The sequence below is a fragment of the Gracilinanus agilis genome, chromosome 1 (genome assembly GCF_016433145.1).
Source record: "Gracilinanus agilis isolate LMUSP501 chromosome 1, AgileGrace, whole genome shotgun sequence".
Lineage (NCBI taxonomy): Eukaryota > Metazoa > Chordata > Mammalia > Didelphimorphia > Didelphidae > Gracilinanus > Gracilinanus agilis.
The window spans coordinates 782,170,024-782,193,993 of NC_058130.1; the positions used below are offsets into that span (position 1 = coordinate 782,170,024).

Here is a 23,970-nt window from a genome sequence, read left to right on the forward strand (position 1 = left end):
TTTTCCAAGATTCCCTCCCAACTTTGTCATTCTCTATCTTATGTTCTAATGTCCCTCCCAGTTCTGATGTTCTGTTTGACGTTCTAAGGTTCCTACCATCTGTGGCATTCTATTTCTGGTGTTCTAAGTTCCCTCCTGAGTCTTCCATCTTATGTCTGATGTTCTAAGGTTCCTACCATCTCTGGCATTTTATTTCTGGTGTTCCAAGGTCCCTCTCAGGTCTTCCATCTTATGTCTGATGTTCTTTCTTCTTTTTAACACTTTCTTTCTGTCATTTCTGAAATTTCTCTCCAGTCTTTACATCTTATTTCTGATGTTCTAAGAGCACTCCGAAATCTGACATTCTATATCATGTGTTCTAGGTCCCTTCCACCTCAGACACTGTATCTGTCTGTAAGCCTAGAAAGCACATCATCATGTTGCCCAAAGACATAGTCAAACTGGTCCCCAAGACCCATTTGATGTCTGAGTCTGAGTGGAGGAACCTTGGTGTCCAGCTAAGTCAGGGGTGACCCCTGAACCAGAGCCTCACATCTTGCTGTTCTGGCAGCCACTGCCTAAGAAACCTCAGAAATGAAAGAGTATGCCGCTTCTGCTCCAGGCTGTACATGGTTGTCCTTACCTGCTAATATCTTTCATGCTGGATGAATTCTGAGGATGTAGATGCCTACTCTCCAGGCTTTATCTCCTGCCCTACTGCCCCCAAAGTATTCCTTGCCCTAAAGCAGAGGTGAGCTGGGAGAGCAGAATCTGGGTGGTTGTGAGTCTGAGCTATGCCAAGTTCCCACTTTCCCTCCCCTCGGGTGAAGCGCTGGGCTCTCCATAGGGACCAACCAGAATTCCTTTGGCTACACAAACAGTTGGAGTGGCGCTGATATGTGCTGGAATGAGCCATTTAGTGTTAGTGACTGGAAGGGCTGCCAAGAGCTGTAAAGTAGGAAGGAGGGAGCAGATAAATAGGTAGGCCATGGGGTACAATAGAAAGAGTACTGCTCTTAAGTTGGAGGACCTGAGTTCAAATCCCACCTTTGTGGCTGGGGGCAAGTCACTTCTGTTGTATGTAAAAATAAAAAGTAAATGAATGACTATAAAAATAATAGGTAAAGAATTGATTATGGATTATAAACTGATTTAGATAGCTAACAAAGTATCTTCAGTTTATATCAATGAAGTGAAGCTTTTAAGTGAACTTCCCTTCAGGGCCAGGTGCAAGGATGCTAAAGAGACTCTTGTTATAAAAAATAAAATATTTATTGAAATATATAAGGATAAAAGGATTTCTAACTCTAAGGGATTCTAACTCCACCCAAATAAAACTCCCTGGTTCTGCAAGGAACTGTTTCTCCTGTTTTCACAGGCTACACTAATCCTTTCTGATCTGACTAACCCAATTTTTTACTATTCTAAATAAACTACCACTATTGTCCTTATAATTTTTAACTTTGCCTTCAAGTTATAAAAATAACAAAGGCTAGCTGGTTGAGTCTCAACAAGAATCAAGTTAGGACTCTGAGCCTTAGCAGACTCAGAGTCCAAACCAAAGACTAGGTCTTTCTTTGGTCTTCTCAGAGATGAAACAATCTATAAAAATAATAATAGATAGTCAATAATGTTTCCCAAGTTGGAAAAGAAACCACCAAGCTCCTTCAGGTCTTTCCCTCTTTTCCTTCTGTTTCAGACAGAGAAAGAGAGAGACAAAGATGTTACCTCCTCCAATCCCTCAGAGAGAGAGTCTCTGTGAGTGACTCTGCCAACTCCCAGAGACCAACCGTCCCTCCCAGAGAGAGTAACTGTCACAGAAAAACTGTTAGACTTAACTGACACTCTGACTCAGCTCTGTTTGAAACCTCTTAATTCTTTCTCAAGCCAGCTTCTCTACTTCTTATTTCTCAACTAATATAACAAGACCTAATTTCTAATATCATCCTTATATGTATCAGATTCCATCTTCCTAGATTGAGCCTGGCAATCTCGCCTATCAAGGGTTTTTTGATCTTGATTCCTGAGGGTATGAGGAATGGACTTTGTAAGCCTTGATGCCCTCTAGATATAGGAGTTATCATTCTTCTTTCCCCTCAGTATCTCTCTTTCCTTATAGTCAAAGTTGATTATAACTTGGGGACCTCTCTCTAGGGTCTTCTGGGAGACTGGCTATATGGTACTTTTGGACAGAACCCTGGTGACCTGGGAAAATCTCCTCTGCTCCCTGAGCCTCAGTTTCCCCTATGTAGAATGAAGAGGATAATCTTTATTTTGCTTCTCTTGTGGAGTTGTGGGGATTAAATGAGGTGGCTGGGCAATGGATGAGAAGCTGCTTAGAGGTAAAAGATAACTAAGAAAGCCCATGCTATAGGGCGGATCATGGCTGACTGTGTTCTCTTTCCCTGCCCAGTGGCATGTATGCTCCTTCAGTACCTCGACCCAAAGGAACACGTTTGGAGGTAATTCACAGTCCCCAAATGACTTAGGTGGGAGACTTTTGAGCAGGGGGTCTTTCTGGGCTGTCCCATGCTTCATACGATGTAGGTGGCTGCCTATTTTGCCAAGTTAGAATGCCAGCTTCCCAAGGAGGGATGTGGGGGGAGGACATGATAGGATTTCTCAGTCATTTCCATACCCTTATTGCCAGGACATCTTTGGAATCAGATGAGAGTTCTCCAGATAGAAGGGAGAGTCGGATCCTTAGGAGAGTCACCGATAATCCGACCATCCTCAGAAAACAAGAGAGGCCGGATACATGGCTGAGCAAAAGGTGGTACAGAAACGTTTCTGGGGGCTGAGTCCCTTAGAACCTCCAGAGGAGTCAACAGAGAGACTTGGAAGCCTCAGGTCCTATTTAGATCTGTGGTTCTATTAAGAGGAGCATAGGGGAAGCTAGGCCTGGAGATAGGAGGTCCTGGGTTCAAATGTGGCCTCAGACGCTTCCTAGCTGGGTGACCCTGAGCAAGTCACTTCTCTCCCATTACCCAGCCTTTACCACGCTTCTGCCTTGGAACCAGTCAATACATGGTATTGTGGAGGAGTTAGATGGCTCAGTGGATGAAGAGCCAGACCCAGAAATGAGAGGTCCCGGGTTCAAATCTGGCCTCCAATGCTTCCTCAGCTGGGTGACCCCATTGCCTAGGCCTTATTGCTCTTCTGTCTTGGAACCAATACGCAATATTGATTCTAAGTCAGAAGGTAAAGGGTTAAAAGGGGGTGGTCATAGTGTCTGGGAATAATGTCTGCCCTGCTCAGAACCCCCTCTGGAGTATGGGGCCCAGAGCGAGGTACCTGCCCCCCAGCGCTGAGATGATACCTGCCTAAAAACAGTAACAGCTGGTGTTTGCCGTGCACGGCCCCTCTCTTATCTGCTGGGAGGCTGGCTAATGACCCTTTGTCTATAGGCCTGGGCTCCATGGACACCGGATCGGTGGAGCCTGGCCAGGTGGGACCAGGCGGGACGGGGAGGACTCATTGTCAGGAAAGGATCCACTGAGGGTTGGGCCTTGGAGCGCTCTCTGCAGCTATTTTAGGGCTGCTGCGGGAAGGAAGGATTGACTTTGTTCTGCTTGACTACGGAGGGATGACAGAGGCAGGACTACTAGTGGGGGGAGGGCCGGAGAGGCTGACCATGGCTGGATAGTCAGAAAACCTTCTACCAGTGCGAGCTGTCCAGGAGGGCAAGAATCTGCCCGCGAGAGGTAGTGAGTTTCCCTTGTCTAAAGGTCTTCAAGCGAAGACTCCATGACCACTCGCCAAGGCTGTCGGAGATGGCACTGCCTTGCCCCGTTTGGGCTCTCTCCCTGCTGCTCTGTAAACTCTGTAAGGGCAGGGACCAGCCCTTGTCTGAGCTCCGGGTTCTCCCCATCCCCAAGAGCCGTGCTTGGTGCCATGATGGTGGGACGAGAGGCTACACCTGTGAACAAGAAGTCCAGGATGGCTGGCTTAAAGGAGGAACTGGATGGATGAGTGAATGAATGAGTGAATGAATGAATGAGTGAATGAATGAATGAGTTGGGGTTCTTGACTCCCCAAATCTCTACAGTGGCTTGACATCCCTGCTTTAGTTCCAGGACAACTCCTAGTGCTCACCAAGGCTTGGCAACCTCTTGAGGTGCTCACTGGCTCCTTCTCCCAATACCTCTCCTACTTCCCCCCCACCTCCAGCCACTCCTCCATCATACTCACATACACTCATGCTCTCTGTCTCTCTCTGCCTCTGACTCTTTCTTTCTTTCTTTCTTTCTTTCTTTCTTTCTTTCTTTCTTTCTTTCTTTCTTTCTTTCTGTCTGTCTGTCTGTCTGTCTTTCTGTCCGTCTCTCTTTCTCTGTCTCTCTCTGACTGTTTCTATCTCTCTGTCTCTGTCTGTCTCTCTTTCTCTGTCTCTCTCTCTCTCTCTCACACACACACCCCACATTCACTCACTCCCTCACGTCTACTGTAGCCTGGTTGGAGTCTCCCCCAGGCTCTCCCACAGCTGCCGGGGGGCTGGGATGCTGTCACCTGGGCAGGGGTAGCCCCCATTGTGCATGTGCCCGGTGTGTCTAGAAGCCCAAGGTTTTAGGTCCAGGACTGGTGACTGGTGGTCCCTGCAGGGGTGGCAGTACTCTCCGCTGTCTTTGGCTGTTTCTAGAATGTTCCCTCCAACAAGCCTGTAAGCTCCAGAAGGCACAGCTAGGAGAGCTGCCTGCATGTGGGCTTGGAGGGGAGAGGGGACCCTGGACGCGTTCTGCTCCAGGGGTCCCATTTTATGGAGGAAGAAGTCAGGGCCCCTGAAAGGTCACCCAGTGGCTTAGTGGTGGTACCAGGAATCAAACCCAGGCTTTAAAAAAAAAATAGGATCCTAAATTTAGCACCAGAAGAGACTCAGCTGGGGAAACTGAGTCCCGAGGACTTAGCATGACTTATCCAAGATCATCAGGTAGTCAGTGTCAAAGGTAGGATTGGACACAGATTGGCTCCAGAACAAGAAATCTCTCCACTGTTTTTCTAGCCCCTCCCAGCCCTGACACCCCCTGTTCTCAGGCCCCTCCCTGCTCGGGCATTTTCTCTTCTGAGGCCTCTCTGGGCTCCAGTGCTGGGCAGTTGGGGATTCTAGGAATCAGAGACTCCTCCCCGCCCAGAGGGATGAATGGCCTGCCTTGGACTAAATCTGGATGCTGGACAGCAGCAGGTCCAGGCTTGTCGGGCTCCTGCTGGCTCCTGGCCCCGCGCCAAGGCTCCAGCGTGTGTCCAGGCCCATCTTGTCCTTCGTGGGTGGCTCCGCTCGGAGGCCCTCCAGCTCTGCGGGGGCCGAGCTCTCTAGGTACCTGTCCAAGGCTATTGTTAGCTCCTGAAAGCCAGCCTGCCCCCTCCCTTGGGATGCTCCTGTGCCATGAGCAAGAAGGGGAGCCTCAGAGCTGGTTCTGAGAGGCATGAACCAGCCAGCCAGCCAGCGGTGCCCGCCGTTGGCACCCTTAAAATAGCCTCTCACTTCCGTCTAAAAATAACCCAATCCCCCAAATGATGGCATCTTACTATTAATATCGCCGTTCCCTGGCTCGGCCAGCCTGGCTGCTCCTGGATTCTCCTCGGCTCGTTTTCTCCTTCGTACCAACTTTTCCATTTCGGATGGGCAGGAGGAGGCCTCTGAGAGGCAGAAGACTTGGGTTCAAATTTCAACTCTGCCACGGACCCCCGTAGGGGACTGAGCATCTGGGCCTCAGTTTCCTCATTTATGAATTGGTCGACTGACTGCCTGAAGAGTGGGAGTTGGAAATGAGAATGACAGGATGGTAAATGTAGATCCAGAAGGACCCAGGGGCCCCTCTAACCTCCACTTCTCCCTTTGTTAGTTAGGGAGACAGAAGCCTCTGTCCTTTATGTAACCTGTCTAAGGTCTCAAAGACACTCGGTGACCGAACTGGGATTCAAACTCAGATCTTGTCCCCCGAATACAGCCCTTTCTTCTGTCCTGGGACGACTTCTAGGTCCTTCTACGGGCAGCCGTGGTAGAATGGAAAGAGGCCCAGACTCGAGCCAGGACACCTGGGTTCAGATCTCGTGTGATGGGCCTTCTGCCCTCTCCAAGTCTCCTTTAATTGGGAATGATGATGCCTCCACTCCTGTGGGGAGCTAATGAAACGGCGGATGAAAAGTATTAGAGGAATGGATGGCGAGAGGGAGGCGGGAAGACCCGAGTTCAAATAATACCTCCGGAACATCTTGGCCCAGAGTTCACTGCTCACAACTTCCCAGTGCCCCTGGCAGCTAAGACTCTATGGCCCCAGAGGGTTGCTGCCCTGTGTTGGTGGAAGGAGTATCCACACTGGGAATTCTCCTCCTTGCAACAACGGCTGGTCCAGACCCAAACCTAGTAAAACTTATCTTAAGGTTTGCAAAGTGTTTTACAAATCCTGCAGCAACCTGATGACGTAGGGTATTATCTCCCATTTTGCAAAGGAGGAAACTGAGGCACCCTGAGGCTTGTGACTTGCTGGAGCTCACCTAGCCAGTGTCCGAGGTGGGCTTCCTCATTTCAAGGGAGGCCGCCTAGCATTGGGCCAGGCTGGCCCTCTGGAAAGTCCGGTTGGGCAGCCAGAGGTGGGTCTTTTTCTGTGAGCAGCAAAGATGGACCACAAAGGATGAGGCCGTCTCTGGACCTGGGGAGAGTCAGCCAGCCTCGGTCAGCTTTGCTCTCAGGTTGATGGGGTGAGCTTTCCGGGGTGCAGCAAGGCTCTCCTCACAAGTCACTGAGAATCTAATCTGGCCTCCATTCGCTCCCCACCTCCTCCCAGCTTCCAGTGCCTTCCCGCCCTTACTCTGCACACTACCAGATTCATCTTCCATCTACACAAAATCTGGTCTGGTCCCTCCTCCTCTCCACAACCTTTGATATCTCCCTAGGGCCTGCCGAGGCCAACCAGGTCGGCTTGACCTTCCCAGAATCCCAGAATCGAAAAGAGCTTCAGTGGCCCCTTAGTTCAACTTGTTCCTCCTCCCATTAAGTCCCACCGTGACATCCCCAAGCAGTGATCATCATCTGGCCTTTGCTTGAAGATTTTCCATGATGGTGGAACCCCCAACCAGCAGCAGAAGCTCATCTCATTTGGGGCCAGCCATGCCCAGCTAAGATCCCACCTTCTAGAAGAAGCCATTCCTGATCCCCCTAAATGCCAGGGCCTCTCCTCTGCTCATTGCCTCCACTCATCTGTCCAGAGCTGTTGGCCCCTTCGCCTGGGAGCTCCTGGAGGGCAGAATCCCCAGTGCCTGGCACATAGTAGGCCCTTGCTAAATGTTTATTGATTGACCAGCTGACCTGTTTGCCTCTGCTGTGCCCCCCCCCTTAAAAGAATGCCAACTATTTCCAGGAATTGGGCATTGAAGGGCATCAAGCAAGAGACCCATGTTTAGCAGGAGAGGAAGACTGACAGGCCTGGAGAGGGGACAAACTGGAGGCAGGAAGGCACATGTGGAGGCTCGTCTGGGACAGAGGGGATGAGGGACTGGACCAGAGTGGCAATCCCAGCCGAATCAGGCTGTGGGGATGACTAAGGGATCTTTCCTCGGGCTCACTGAGAGCTAGTGAGAGCTAGTGACTGAGCCCAGTGTAGGCCCCATCCTGTCTCAGACCGAGGCCAGGGCTTTTCCCATCTTTCTAGCCAAATCTCCTTCTTTTAGCCATCCTGTTTCTCTGATCAGCCCGTGAATGAGTCCAGGATTATAGCCACCAGGTTCTGGGTCTTCCACAGTGCAAGCCGGGGGTGGACAACTAAGGGTTCTTTGAGGGCCCTGGATCTAGGACAGACACTCCACCTCAAGACCACCGTCCTGGGATGGCTTTGGAGCACGGGGAAGGGGAAGGATAAGCATTTATAAAGCTCCTACGGTGTGCAAGCACTGTGCTGAGCACTTTACAATCATCTCATTTGATCCTCACAACAACCCTGGGAGGGAGGAGCTATTATGATCATCTCCATTTTATAATTGAAGAAACTGAGGCAGGCAGAGGTTAAATGTCTCATTCAAGGTCACCCTGCTAGTAAGTAAGGACAGATTTGAACTCAGTTCTTCCTGACTCTAGGAGCAGCACCCTATCCACTTCTCCCCAATATTTGTATCCATCCATCCATCCATCCATCCATCCATCCGTCCATCCATCGTAGTGGCCATTGTTCTTTCCAATATACCACAAGAAGGGCGATGGTTTGGGAAATTTGGGGACAGAACCTGTGATTTCATTGTTTAGGGAACTCCCAATGAGAAAACTTCCTCCATTAATGCAGTGATTTCTCCACCTTAGTCTTAGAGAGTTGGCCTAGAGGTGAGGGGACCTGTCCAAAGTCATGCAGTCAGTGTGGTTAAAAGTAGGAGCCCTGGGGGCAGCTGGGTGGCTCAGTGGATTGAGAGCCAGGCCTAGAGACAGCAGGTCCTGGGTTCAAATCTGGCCTCAGACACTTCCCAGCTGTGTGACCCTGGGCAAGTCACTTGACCCCCAATGCCTTCTCTTACCACTCTTCTGCCTTGGAGCCAATAAATAGTATTGACTCCAAGATGGAAGGTGAGGGTTTAAAAAAAGTAGGAGCCCTGTCAGGAAGACTGAGGAGGTCAGCGTTTTACCTACCACACAGCTCTGCCTTGGTCAGTATTTTCTTTTTTTAACCCTCACCTGCCCTCTTAGAATCAATACTGAATATCGGTTCCAAGGCAGAAAAACAGTAAAGGCTAGGCAGTGGGGGGGTCAAGTGACTTGCCCAGGGTCACACAGCTAGAAAGTGTCTGATATCAGATTTGAACCACCGAGCCACCCAGCTGCCCCATTTGGTCGTTACCTTCAGTGTTGTTGACATATTTTGATTTAGTCCATTCACTTTTCATCTCCATCTAGATTCTTCCTCTACCCCATGAGCAACCAAGGGCTAACAACAAAATTCCCCATGTCTGTGTTTATGGCTGGCATTTCAGAGGGCAGGGAGCATGCCAGCCCACTGCCAGAATTCCTCAAAGGAGGGAGGTGAAGGCTCCTCCAAAACTCAGTCCATCACCAAGCATGTAGTTGGCGCCTATTGTATGATGGGGATGTAAATAACTAGATTCGGTCAGTCAAGGAGCATTTAGGAAGCTTTTACTGTGTGCCAGTTACCAGGCTAAGCCTTGGGGGCAGGAGGAAAGGCAGAGGTAAAGCCCCTGCCCTCAGGGAGCTCATCGTCTAGAGCGGTGATTCCCAAAGAGGGTGCTACCGCCCCCTGGTGGGCACTGCAGCAATCCAGGGGGGCGGTGATGGCCACAGGGGCATTTAGCTTTCCTATTCATTGCTATTAAAATAAAAAATTAATTTCCAGGGGGCTAAGTAATATTTTTTCTGGAAAGGGGGTGGCAGGCCAAAAAAGTTTGGGAACCCCTGGTAGACCGTCTAGACCGCAGGCACACAGATGGGTAAATATGGGAAAGTGACCAAACAAATGCAGAGTGATAGCAGCTGGGGGCTGGGGTCAGAGGGGACCTTCAGAAGGAGGGGACCCTGAGCAGACGATCTCCCAGAGCCAAGTAGGCACAGACAGCCCCCATGAAGACTGCCCAGACTTTAACATGAGAGCCTGGTGGGGCCAGTTTTCCCTTTGCCAGGGAAGAGTCTAAGTCACGTTCCAGAGGAAACGATCCAGAGACTGGAACAGTTTCCCCTCCAAGGCCTCCCTTGTACATGGGATAAATCTGTCCCTGAAACCCAGCCTGGGCCCTCTGGTCACCCTGGGCTCTCCCTCGCCTTTGCATCCACTGTTCCAGGCAGAATACGAACCAAGGTCTGATTTCTAGTGCTTTCTCCATATCCAGGCTGCCCTGGAGGCACCAAAGGCCAGAACAGATGGAGGGGCAGCGTGGGATGGGACGGACAATGGAGAAGGCCATCTGAGAGAGAGTTCCCCATGGGACAGGGTCCTGAGGGTAGCAGGAGGCCAGAGACCCCAGGGTCTGCCTCAGCCCAGATCTCCCACTGCCCACATTTCATCTTACAAGACCATCTCCAACACCGTCCACAGAAAGCCTCACGTCCGTCCATTTCTCCCTTTCTGGGGTCTCGTCCGGGCCACACATCCTTGTGGCTCTGTCGGAGCTGGTTGGTGATCCAGAAATGGACCAGTGCCATGATCTGAAGGAAGCTGCCAGGCTGGCTTGTGGCCGTCCTCTTATCAGAGGCAGGATGGGAAGAGTCCTGGGTTTAGAGCGGCAGGTTGTTGCTCTTGTTCTGCCTTGTCTGACTCTTCCTCACCCTATTTGGGGTTTTCCTGGCAGAGATACTAGAATGGTTTGTCATTTTTTTTCCAGCTCATTTTAAAGATGAGGAAACAGAAGCAAACAGGGTGAAGTGACTTGCCCAGGGTCACATACCTACTATGTTTCTGAGGCTGAATTTGGATTCCAGAAGACCAAAGTTCAAATCTGACCTGGCTGTGTGACCCTGGGCCAGTCTCTGAACCCTCCTTGCCTAGCCTTCACCTTTCTTCTGCCTTGGCACTGATCCTTAGTATTGATTCTGAGCTAGAAAGTAAAGGTTTAGAAAAATAAATAAATTATCTTGACTTCAGTCAAAAAGGAAGGGAAGTAGCTTTTCTTAGGCACCTACTACAGGTTTAGGTCCTACGCTGAGCAAGTTACAGTACCTGATCTTGACAATAACACTGGCCAGGAAGAGCCTGGAAGAGGCAGGACTAGGATTTGAACTCAAGTCCTTTGACTCCAAGCCCAGCCTGTTTCCTACTGCTTCCTGTTGCTATGGGATTTTAAAAAAATCTCTTACCTTCATTCCTAGTTAAAACTCTTAAGACCGAAGGGAAAGGGCTAAGCAATTGGGATTGTAACTTGCCCAGGGTCATGTAGCTAGGAAGTATCTAAGGTCAAATTTGAACCCAGGACCTTCTGACTCCAGGCTGAGCCACTTCACTGCACTGCCACCCTGTGATTTTGATTTCTCCTAGTAGGACGCCACATTTACAAAGCTTTACTATTTTCCATCGTACCATTATCACAATTTCCATCCATACTTGGCAGGACTCCCCAAGCCTCCTCAGTGATCCAGGGCCCCCCTCCATCTTGGGGCCCAGCTCCAGGGCCTGACATTTGGTAAAGGTTACGTGCTCCTGGTTTGGGGACACAGGGGCCTTTGTGGGAGCCACAAAGGGCATGGAGGGAGAGGCGCGAGCTGCCTCCCACTCTCTGCCCTTTAGTCATGGGAGACAGCCTGGAGAGGAGATGGGGAAAAGGGCAACTCTGCAGAGCAGAGGGGAGACCAGGGGAGCAGCCTTGGGGAGCTCAGCGTGGCTGGGGCTGGCAGGATGCTGAGCCCAGAGAAAGAGTAACCACAGTGCCAGACTAGAGAGGAATGCCAACCGGCATGAAAAGGGCACAACAAAACCCCATTGGCCAGAGACTGTGGCATAGCATGGAGGGTGCTGAGTCCAGAAGAGCTAGGTACAAAGTCCCCCCCAGGGACTCAGTTTCCTCCCCTGTAAAATAAGGGGATTAGACATCATGCATGACCTCTAAGATCCCTTCCAGCCCCATATCACCAAATCTGGAATCCAAGATTTGTAATCCACATTGGATTCACCAAGGATTTCAAAATGTGACCTTTTGCTTTAATATGGACTTTACTTAATCCACCCTCTGCATGCATTATTCCACCTCCAAAGGCTTCCCTTCTACCTTCTATTCTCTTATGTCTTGATTAGAGATAGAGGTAGCCTGGAGTCAGAAAAGCAGGAGTTCTAATTTTATCTGTGTGACCTTGGACAAGTCACTTAATCTCTACCTGCCTTAGTTTATTCAACTATAAAATGTGATAACACTACCAATCCAATCTTTGTTGTTGGAAGGATCAAATGAGAATGTATTTTTGCCCAGGACATAGTAGGAACTTAATAAATTCAGGAACAAAAAATTAATTTAATTTAATTGATTAATAAATGTGTGTTTTAGAATTCATTTTTTATAATTTATAATTTATAATATATCATTTATAATAATAAATATTAATAATATTTTAATAATAATATTAATTATAATAATATATTAATAATAAAATTAACATCAAATCAATAAATAAATAATAAATGAAAATAATGAATAAATGATATAATATTTATAATAAATAAATCTCTGACTTCTCCAATCCTGAAACTATTAGGAGAAGCACTTACTGAGTTCACACAGCCACAGGGTTGTGTCCAGCAAATGCAAAAAAGGACAAAAACTAGTCCCTGCCCTGGATAAGCTTCCAATCTAACAGGGGAGGCAAAATGCAGACAAACAGTATGTGCAAAACAAGGTAGAGACAAGTTAAATAGGGAATAACCTAGGGAGAGCCCTGGAATTCTGAGGAGCTGGGGAAGGCTTCCTGGAGGAGGTGAGATTTTAGTTGGGAATTGAGAAGAGTTAGAGAGGTCAATAGTCAGAGACGAGGAGGGAAAGCTTTCCAAGCATGGGGGACAGGATGGCCAGGGAGCAAACTGAGAAGGCTGTATGTAATCTGTAGAGCAAGAGAACTGCCCCAGGCACTGAAGCATTAAGCCATTTGCCCAGAGTCAGGAATTGTGACAGGTAGGACTTGAACTCAGGTCTTTCTACTTTCCAGACAAGCCCTCTATCCAACACTGTGGGCTATATCTGATTGTTGCTGTCTGACCCTTTGGGACCCCTTCTGAGATTTTCTTGGCAAAGACACTGGAGAGGTTGACCATTTCCTTTTCCAGCTCATTTGACAGATGAGGCAGTTGAGTCAAGCAGTGGGAAGTGACTTGCCCAAGGTCACACAGCTAGGAAGTTCTGAGGCTGGGTTTGAACTCAGAGAGGTGAGTCTTCCCTAGTCGCCCCACTTCTAAGAAGAGAAAAATTTACCTTGATTTGGGGATGGAGCCGGCTTTAGGCATACCAACTCCTCCTTGGAATTCGTCCAGATGCCGGGACTCCCTAAGCTTATTTCTTTGCTCTAGTCTAAATTTCACTGGTATGCTTTGCAGCCACCCTGAAGGGGAAGGTGGCCAGTTGCTGTTACCATTTTACAGATGAAGAAATTGAGGCATAGAGAAATGACTTCCTTCAGGTCACAAAGGTGGAGGCAGGATTGATTCTAAACTTGGCTCAGGGCTCTGCCCTCCTGGCTTCTTCCTTACCACTTTGGGCTGAAGAGGACTTTTTGATTTGGTTAAGCATTAAGTGAAGAGATGAGTGGAGAGCCCCTGGGGCCGATGGTGGTGATCAGGAAGCCTCCTGATTGGCTGGGATGGAACTTGGCCTTGTAGAATGGGATGATTGAGTTTGGGGCAGGACAAAGAACAGAGGGAGCACTTAAGAACTGATGGAAAGGGGTGAATCTAAAACCGGAGTGGGAGGGGACAAATGGAAGCAAGGTTCACTACTTCTGGGGTCCTGCCTGATGTAGAATAAGGGAGTGGGAGAGTCAGAAGACTTGCTTTTGACTTACTGTGTGACCTTGGGCAAATCTCTTTACTTCCCTGGGCCTCAGTTTCCCCATCTGTAAAGAGAGGGGATTGGATCTGATGATTGTGGAGCTGGGATATTCTCTGAGTCTCTCTATGAATGTGGTTTCTTAGCTCTTAAGCCTCAGAGAACAGTGGTGAGAATAGTAAATAGCCAAGGGCCAATGTGGCCACCATAGGAGGGGAGGGCATGCTTTTCCCCCACAGTGACCACCAGCCTTGTGGTCACTCTCCAATCCTCTACTGTGGTGGGTGGCTGCCACTTCAGGTCCTCTGTGAGACCCACCTTCTCCTTTTGCTACTTCTAGTTATATGCCCCAACGATGGCAGAGGCTGGGTACAAAATGTTTCCTAGCTGATGGTGCTCAGATTACTATTCACTCATCCACAGAATCTCCGAGAAGGAAGAGAATTCTGGGGCCTTCCAGCCAACCCATTCTCAACCAGGAGTCTTTTCTGCCAGTGCCCAATAAGTGGGCAGCCAGCCACTCTAGGGAAGGGGAGCCCCGACCCACCTCGACCTTTCGAGGCAGCCCATTCTCCTTTGGAACGTTTCCCATTGTTAGATGGTGGATGGGGAAGGGTAGATGGTGAAGGGGGAAAGATGGATGGTGGTTAGGGAAGGGTAGATAGTGGGTGGTATAAGAAATAAAATGAATATATATATATATATATATAAGTATTAGGATTTTATTGATGGCCATATTGATAATTAAAGCCACGTGCCTGATAAGAGCTAGTTCAAATGCTGTATCATACCTTCCCACCTGGCTGCTTCAGCAGGAAAAGAGGAAGTGCCAGTCTTGTCCTGAGTCTTTATACCTTTGTTTATGTAATTACACTTCCTGCCCACCGGTATTACACAAGAGGAATGATGGGAAATGTAGTTTTTAAGAGTCTAAACGTCCACAGGAAGTTTAGACCAGGGGCCTCAAAATTTCCAATATCACAGTAGTGGACGGGGAAGGGTAGATGAATGAGAAAGTGTAGATGGTGGGTGAGAAAAGGGAGATGGTGAAGGGGGAAGGGTTAGGGAAACGTAGATGGTGGATGGAGAAGAATAGATGGATGGGGAAGGATGGATGGTGGCTGAGGAAGGGTAGATGGTGACAAAGGCAGCCAGTGGGGGTGATGCCACTTCCCTAAAGCACAAGGCGGAGCCTCACTGCCCTGCTCAATATGATTGCCCCGAAGTTTTTCCTTGGGCTTAAATCTATGTCCCTGACTCTTCCCTCTACCCCCCTCTGCTTCTGGTCCTGCCCTTTCTTGTCCATCACAATGAGGGGAATCCGTCTCCCAAGGATAGCTCTGCCGAGTAGATAATTACAGCTATCGCATCCCTCCAAGTCTTCTCTTCTCCAGACTAAACATTCCCAGGCTGTGACCTCAAAGGCCTCCCCTGGCCTGTGTGGACTCCTCTGTACCCTCTCCAGCTTCTCAATTCCCTTTATAAGTCGTGGCCCTCGTAACTGATATGGTCTGAGGTGGCTGGGAAGCTGTGCTCCTCTCTTAATGCACCCCAAGGTCTCACTCCCTACATATTCTGGCTGCTCGATAACATCATTGACACACGGCAAATTCCTGGTCCACCGTCACTGACAGAGACAGTTTGGTGTAGTGAGTGTGACCCCTGAGTCAGGCAGACCTGAGTTCAAGTTTTGCTTCAAACCTATTCTAGTCGTGCAATCCTAGTCACTTTACTTCTGGGACTCAGTTTCCTCACCTGTAAAATGAGGGTGGGTGAACTCATTGATCCCCCTGGCCCCTTCCAGCTCTCCATCCATGCTCCTGTGCTGTTTTTTGGCTCCTGTGCGTGCTCCTTGTCCCAGAATGAACCATCTTCCCATCATCTAAACCAGTGATTCCCAAAGTGGGTGCTACCGCCCCCTGGTGGGTGCTGCAGCGATCCAGGAGGATGGTGATGGCCACACTTTTTTTGTATTACATTCTATTCTGAGTTCAATAAATAGTTTCATAATTTCCAGGGGGCGCTAAATAATCTTTTTTTCTGGAAAGGGGGCGGTAGGCCAAAAAAAATTGGGAACCACCAGGCTAAACCCTAGTTCTGAGGTCCACTCATACTCCCCCCCCCCAGGCTTTTTGTCTTGTTTGTCAGATCCTTTGGTAGCCGATACCAGCTTTCAGAGCTTTGTTAGCCAGGCTGTGCCCTGGCTTCTTATTGGCATCAAATCCCTGTGCTTTCTGATGGGGAAAGACTTCTCCTTTACTCTCTCCTCTCTCTCCTGCCTCTTCCTTGGCCACCAGCTCAAAGGGATGACTCATCTTTCTCGTCCATACTCCCTGGCCTCCTTGGCCACCATCTTCTGATCAGTCACCACCTGGGCCAGACACATCAAGGAGCTCCAAAGCCCTCTCTCCTCGGGACTTGTGCCGGGGCACAGGCCACTCGTGAGCTGGGTGACCCTGGGCAAGTCCTAGCTGCTCAAACCTGTAGCATCCCTGCCCGTAAATGGGAGTCCTAGCATCTGCTTGGCATTGTTGTTGGGAGCGTTTGGTGAAATAATGCATGAAAAGCATTTTGGGAAGTGAGAGGCGCTAAATGACTCGGAGCCAGAGGTGGTATTATTGGGAGTTCCTGGAGGCTTTCATCAAGGCCAGGAGGGTGGAGGCAATGAGCGGGGAGGCTAGAATGTCTTAGGCGTTGAGCTACACTGGATCTCAGAGACTGACTCGGCCAATCCCCTCCAATTTACAGGTGAGGAAACTGAGGCTCATCAAAGTCAAATGCCTTCTCCGAAATCATTCACGGACTCAGTGGTTTCAAACTCAGGTCCTTTGGCTCCAAGTTTAGCATTCTTCCTACCATCCCACGGGACTTTTCTGATGTAGCACAGTACATGGTGGATGAGGAAGGGCGGATGGTGGGGGGTGGATGGAGAAGAGTAAACGGATGGGGAAGGGTGCAAAGCAGTTGGGGAAGGGTAGATGTTGACAAAGGCGGCCAGTGCGAGTGATGCCACTTTCCTAAACCACAAGGCTGAGTCTCACTCTCCAGCTCAATAAACTTTAATGACTCCCAGTTACCAAAGGCATCGAATGCAGACACCTCCCTGGATTTGAAAGCCCTTTGCCAGCTGGACCCCACTTACCTGTCTGTCCTTATTATACCTGATTCCTCTTCACCCATTCTATGGTCTAAGTAAACTGCCTTTCTTACTGCTTCTTCCACATAACCCTCCATCTCTTATCTCCAAGTCTTTGCATGGGCTGTACCACATATATATGTATATATACACACATATATATACATATATTTGAAACGTTTTATATAATTAATTAGTTCTGAATATTTTTCCATGGTTCCATGGTTCATGTTGTTTCCCTCCCCATAGCCAACGGACAATTCCACTGGGTCATCGATCAAGACTTATTTCCATATTATTAATATTTGTATTAAGGTGTTCACTGAGAGCAGAGATGGACAACCTTTTGAGCTCGGTGTGTCAAAATTCGCTAAAAAAACGAGCATCACTCGAGTGGTGTGTCACTTCGAGAAAAAAAGCCATCATTTTGCAATATTTATAGTTTAAATAACAAAAATGTATAATTGTAATAAATAACTGTATTTAATAAACCAAAATAGGTAAATTAATATAGGTAGAATTGTCATCTATAGTGCACAGAGTGTCTACACTACACTACAGCAAATGTTTCATGCAGCCCCATACTTTTCTGTATGCAGGCATGCAGCTGTGTGTCATCAAAAATGGCCATGCATCCTAAGTTCAAATCTGGCCTCGGACACTTCTCAGCTGTGTGACCCTGGGCAAGTCACTTGACCCCCATTGCCTACCCTTACCACTCTTCTGCCTTGGAGCCAATACACAGTATTGACTCCAAGACGGAAGGTAAGGGTTTAAAAAAAAAAAAAGAAAGAAAGAAAATGGCCATGCATATCAGTGCTGAGTCTACATCCCCAGTCATATCCCCATCAAACCATGTGATCAAGCAGTTGTTTTTCTTCTGCATTTCCACTCCCACAGTTCTTTCTCTGAATGTGGATAGCATCTTTCTCATAAGTTCCTCAGAATTGTCCTGGGTCATTGCATTGCTGCTAGTAGGGAAGTCTGTTACAATCGATTGTGCCACAGTGTATCAGTCTCTGTGTATAATGTTCTCCTGGTTCTGCTCCTTTCACTCTGCATCAGTTCATGGAGGTTGTTCCAGTTCACATGGAATTCCTCCAGTTCATCATTCCTTTGAGTACAATAGTATTCCATCACCATCAGATACCACAATTTGTTCAGCCATTCCCCAATAGAAGGGCATCCCCTTATTTTCCAATTTTTTGCCACCACAAAGAGCACGTTGTGTCCCATATATAAAGGGCCAACCTCTTCCCATCTGCCTCTGAGAATCCTGAGTTTCCTTCATTGCTCAGCTCAAGTATCACCTTCTACCTGAGGTATTTCCTGGTCCTTTCAGCTGTTAGTGCCACCCATTTTCGCACTCCAAAAACAGAAATAGGAATTTCCTTAGCGTGTATTTGGAATGTATTTCTATATGTTATTTAACATGTACATATAGAAATGTACATGCACAGTTCCAAAACTGTAGCTTCTTGAGGCTCCTTGGCACCTAGCACAGTCCCTGGCACAGGGCTGGTGAATGATTGGTGGATGGCAGTAGACAGAAGCTGTCTATGAAGGTGTTGGTAACAGTCATGATGGTAATCTATGTAGGAGGACAGTGATGGAGATGGAGGGGATGAGGAAACAGACAGTGACATGATAGGAAGGTCAAGGATGGTGGTAAAGGTGGCAGGAGGACCCCATGGCCCAGGGACAGTTGCACCAAGATCTGGGAACATAAAGAGTTGAGAGAAGACCCCCTCCAATTTGCGACTTGAGCATTGGGAGGGGCCACCCTTCTGCATTTGGTGGTGGAGGGCAGAGAAGGGCTGTGGTCTTGGTGGGCAAGATTGATCTTGGGAAAGATAATGTAACAGAATCCAGCCGAGTTCCTAGGGGGTTGTATGAAGGGAGCCCTTGATATAGGGAGGACCTTGGTTTGAATTCTGGCTATGCTGTTTACAGCCTATATGGTCATTTACTTAGCCTTTCTGGGCCTCAGTCTCCCTCTTTGTAAAATGAAGAGATCAGACCATATGGCCTCTGAAGTTCCTTGTAGCTCCAATTCTCTGATCCTTTATGAGTGGAAATGGAAGAACTGGCTCCTTTCTGCTTGGCCCCTGGGCGGGTACTCTCAGTCTGTTTTCATCCCGCCCACTCTGTGGACAGCCTGTCCCCATCAGTTCTTTGTAATGGGGCATGTGATGGCCTTGGCTGACTGGTGGAGGAGAGGGGGAGGTGTGAGGTGGCAGGAATGGGTCTCGGGAGCTCTAAGAAGCACCTGAACCCACACAAAGTTTGGGGATCCCCCTGCCATCTCTCTGTCTCCTGGATGGCAGAATGGAAGCCAGCACTCAGGTTTTCATTGTTCTTTCCTGGGGCAGCCTGACCCTGTTACTGTGTCCCAGAAGGAAATGCTGCCTTTCTGACCGCCCCACTCTTAGCCAAATGACGTTATAGTTTCCTGTGTTCCTCGACTCAAGGGGCCAATGATTCTCCTTTGACTTTCTCATCTCTGGCTCCACACCAAAGGCCTCCCAGACTCCTTGAGGCAGAGGGGACCTCAGAGGTCAGCAGAGCCAACCCCTTCTTTTTGCAGAAAGGCTTTGTGAGAGGATCACAAAGATGTCCATTTTACAGATTAAAAAAACAAAAAACTGAGGCTCAAAGAGATAAAGAGAGCTAAATGTCTGATGGGGGATTTAAACCCAAGTCATCCTAACTCTGAAACCAGTGAAGAGAGCCTTTCATTTGGAGTCTGAGGACCTCCATTCAAATCATGACACTCCCTAAGTGATCATGGGTAATTTGTTTAACCTCTCTTTAACCTCTAATCTGGGCCTCTACTCTTTCAAATAGAGGGAGAAACTGTATGACCCTAGACAAGTCACTTCACCTCTCCCTGCTTCAGTTTCTTCATCTGTAAAGCGGGGATAATAAGAGCCTCCCAGGGTTGTTGTGAGGCTCAGGTGAGATAGTAATTGGAAAGTGCTTGGCACAAAGCTCTCTATCAATGTTAACCATTATTATTATTATTATTATTATTATTATTATTATTATTATTATTATTATTATTATTATTATTATTATTATTATTATCATTACCTGCCACTGTGCTGAGTGCTAGGGACATAAATGCTAACGCCTCGAGAGGCTTCTGGTCTGATATACTATGCCACATCCAGGGGAGCAGTGACTAGGGAAGGTGTTTTGATCTGGGAAGTCACAAGGATGAGGAGGAAAGCCATATGGCAGTCCACAGATACATCCCTGCGGACCAGAAGAAGCAGCGATCTGGTAGTGATCTGAGAAAGGGGCAGGAAGAGGGGGAGGCTGGGAGGAACAGCATGGGAAAATGGCCATCACTGAGTCTCAGGCTAGCTGAATACGGGGAGATCCCAGGAGTCTCCGGGGCTGCTCAGATACACCCAAGACCAGATGTCATCGGAGGCCCTTCCCACCTCTGGCTAGGGCCCCTTGGGTGCTTGGCCAAGCCAAGAAAGACAAAGAAAGATACCCGTTCCCTTGCCTTGAAGAACACAGGCAAGCACCAAGTCAAGTAGTGAGAAGTGGAGTCCAGGGACTCGGGTTCCAGACCAGTCTTTGACCTGCACTGGCTTTGGGCCTTTGAGGAAGTGACCTCAGCATTAGGTCACCCCCACCCTGCTGCCTCTGAGGTCCGTGTTGGCGAGCCTATGGCACGTGTGCCGGAGGGGGCTGTTCCCCTCCCCCTCTCCAAATGTGTCTGAGGACGTTTCTCCCATCACTGGCTTCTCTGCCCGGCAGCCCAATGGGAGCGCTTCCTCCCTCCTCTGTCGGGGTAAGGCCAGGGGCTCACATTTGGCGTGAGGGTTGCCGTTTGGGCACTCTGTCTCTAAAAGGTTCACCATCACTGTCTGAGGTGATCCCTTGAAGGAGAGTTTCCTTTTCCTCTTCTTCCCTCCAAGTGTGATCCCAAGGACTCTCTGGCTTTCGAAGCACCACTGATGCCTGCATTTCTGATGTGTCTGTACAGGTGCCCCTGGCTGACCAGAGCCATCTCGCCAGCCGTGCCCATCTACAATGGGATCGTTTTCCTCTTTGTGTTGGCCAACTTCAGCATGGCCACTTTCATGGACCCCGGTGTCTTCCCTCGAGGTAACAGGGGGCTGGGGGTGCAGGGAGGTGGGATGGGGGTCAGGGGCTGTGGCCGCTGCATCCAGGGTGTTCTTATAGGCTGGGGTCCAAGGTGGCCACTGGTTCCTTTACTCTGGCCCATGGGGTAAAGGGAGGGGAACTGATCACCTCCAAAATTGGTGGGAGAGCTCATGGGTGGACTGAGCGTAAGGAGGCAAAACCAATGGCAGGTCCAGTGGGGGGCACCTTCAGAGGTAGGTGCCTCTAACAGGTCCTCCGATTCCTGTTAATCTTCTTGCCCAAGGAAGAGTATTCTTTATTTATTGTATAAGGAGACTTGAAGGATTAGAGTAAAGCAGAGGCTGAGATGGAACCCAAGACTAGCACAGAGAAAGGAAGGAAGGCTGAGGAGGCTCTCTGGGGCGTCCCCAGGGTGTCTTCATGTCCAAGACCTTCAGGCTGCCCCACATTCTTCATGGCATCATACCCAGGCTGGCTATCCCTAGGAGTGCCCTACACTTTCTCCCATGCCACCTACCCTCTGACCTTTGCCTTCCACCAGGGATAGATGGCATAGCAAGGTAAAAAGATTTAGCTTTTTGAAGTCAGAGGACTTGAGTTTGAATCCTGCCTCTGTTCCTTACTTCCTGTGTGACCCTGGGCAAGTGTCTGGTCTTTAGTTTCCTTCTCTGTAAAATGAAGGGGTAGGATTAGATGATCTTGGACTCCAGACCTGAGTTTGAATTCTGACTCTCCCAGCATTTGTGTCACCTTGGATCAGTTCCTTTCTGCTCTTCAGTGGTCATTTTTGTCCTTGGTCAAATAAATGAGGAGGCCGGACTCCATGATCTCCAGAGTCCCTTCTGACAGCGAAAACTGTGACCGACTGGGCTTTGGGCTGGCTCAGGCTCCTGGGTTATCGCCAAGATTGGGCATGGCCCTTGGGTGTCCCACTCTCCTGGGACAGTGTCCAGGGTGGCCAGAGACTCCTTCCTCCTTCTGGGTAGTTAGAGGTGCCCCCTCAATCCCTTTCCTCCTTGGCTTTGCCTTTTGGGGTGTGAGCAGCGGATGAGGACGAGGACAAGGAAGATGATTTCCGGGCGCCCCTCTACAAGAACGTGGAGATCAAGGGGATTCAAGTACGGATGAAATGGTGTGGGACCTGCCATTTCTACAGGCCTCCACGCTGTTCTCACTGCAGCGTCTGCGACAACTGTGTAGAGGTAACTGCCGCTGGCCCAGGGGGAGGAGGCCTAGGGAGGCCTGAATGGCCATTGGCCCAGGGAGTGGTGAGACCAGGCTGGGGGCCAGGGGAGGGCCTCCCAGTAGTAAGTAGGGGGCCTGGGGGTGGCCTTGGGGCTCTGGAGACTGTTCAGGCTTGGGGGAGTCCTAGAACGGGAAATAGGGGGTCAGCTGGTGGAAGGAATTGAAAGGAGCCCCAGCCTCGTGCTGTGTATTAAGAAAACTGAATTTGGAGTCAAAGGCCCTGGTTTCAAACCCAACTCTTTCCTCTTGGGCCCTTCACCTTATCTAGGCCTCAGTTTCCCCCTCTGAAAAATGAGGCATTTAGACACAATGGCCTCTAAGGTCTCTTCCAGCTCCAAGTCTTTTGTCTCTCACCTTAAGCTCATGTCGTCTCATTTTATGGAGAAGGAAATTTAGGCTCATCCAAAGGAAGGGCCTTGGATTTAGCTGCCTGACTCATTGGAATGTACTCCTTATCCCAAAGGCCTTTTTTCCTTCTCGTTCAATCATTCATTCAACAAAAAAGGGTTCAAGTGTCTACTTTAGAAATGTCTTTGGGGGGCAGCTGGGTAGCTCAGTGGATTGAGATCCAGGCCTAGAGACGGGAGGTCCTGGGTTAAAATCTGGCCTCAGCCACTTCCCAGCTGTGTGACCCTGGGCAAGTCACTTGACCCCCCCCCCCCCCCATTGCCCACCCTTACCACTCTTCCACCTATGAGACAATACACAGTATTGACTCCAAGACGGAAGGTGAGGGTTTAAAATTTTAAAAAAAAGAAAAAGAAAAAAGAAATGTCTTTGGCAGATGACAGCTGGGTGGCTCAGTGGATAGAGATCCAGGCCCAGAGACAGGAGGTCCTGAGTTCAAGTCTGGACTCAGACACTTCATAGCTGTGTGACCCTGGGCAAGTCACTTAACCCCCTTTAGCCCTTACCATTCTTCTGCCTTAAAACCAGTTCTAAGGAAGAAGGTAAGGGTTTAAAAGAGAGAGAGTTTGCTTTTGCCTTTTTTTTGAATCCTCTGAACTTAGCACAGCACCTGGCACTCAGTAGGCACTTAATAAGTGCTTGCCGATTGATTGACTGATGGAGCCTCCATTTGAAACTCTCTAGTGATACCCCTGCTGCCATATTACAGGCCGCCTCATTCCTTTGTGAACAACCTTTCTGGAGGTCCCTACAGGAAGCCCACAGTTATCTCCCTGTGAATGGCAGGAACCGATCCTAGTTTTGTCTGTTTGATGGAGTGGTCCAGGCCCCCCTCCACATGATATTCCAATTCTTCTGAAGAGAACCTTCTCTTCAACCCAACAGCCTTGGTTCCTTCAGCCTTTCTTCTGTGCCAGGACCAAGCTGGTGGCCCTCTGGTTTGTCACGGCTTTTCTTCGAGGGTGGCACCCACCACTGATCATCTGTCTGTATGTGGTCTGACCAGGGTGGGTCAGTGTTCTGGGTGCTGGACTCTTAGAACTTATTATTGCAAAGGCCATGATTTGGTCAGAGGTGGCAGCGCTTGGAGGGTCCCTAATTTCTGCTCTGTCTTGTAAGGTCCTTCCAGTAGCAGCATCCTGTGATCCCAGGCAGGAGCGCTCTGGAGAGACTGACTTAAGCCCTGAGCTCCCAGTGCCCTCAATGGCCGGGGACTAGACTTAATGGGGCCAGAGGAGTCTGGGCCAGCGGGACGTCCTGTGCCAAGGGACTGGGGCGAACCTTGGTTGGCCAGAAGGCTAGAGAGGCCAGCTGGCTCTCCTGGGGATCTCTAGACAATGTGAATGGGTGCAGGGCTTGGCTGAGAACCAAGAGCTGGTAAGCAGAAGAGGCAAGATTTGAACCCAGGTCTTCGTGACTCCAGATTCTGAGCTCCAGCCCTTCCTTCCCCCAAATTAACTTTCAATCAGAGCTGGTGGGCTGGTGGAGGAGTTACGGCCCCATAATCAACCATACCTGACTGGCTTCTTTCTCCCTCTTCCCCCTCCTCTTCCTCCTCCTCCTTCTTCTTCCTTCCTTCCTTCCTCCCTTCCTCCCTTCTTCCCTCCCTCCCTCCCTCCTTCCTTCCTTCCTTC

The 23,970-nt window shown here is 49.2% G+C and overlaps 1 protein-coding gene across 1 annotated transcript in view; it reads left to right on the forward strand.

Annotated features, from left to right (window-relative positions):
• Positions 1–23,970, forward strand: part of ZDHHC8 (zinc finger DHHC-type palmitoyltransferase 8) — a 60,567-nt gene that overhangs the window by 22,057 nt on the left and 14,540 nt on the right. Inside the window, exons 2-3 of the mRNA XM_044656595.1 lie at positions 20,562–20,683; positions 21,728–21,885. Of these exons, the coding sequence (XP_044512530.1) occupies positions 20,562–20,683; positions 21,728–21,885 (280 nt within the window). The remainder of the gene's footprint in view (positions 1–20,561; positions 20,684–21,727; positions 21,886–23,970) is intronic.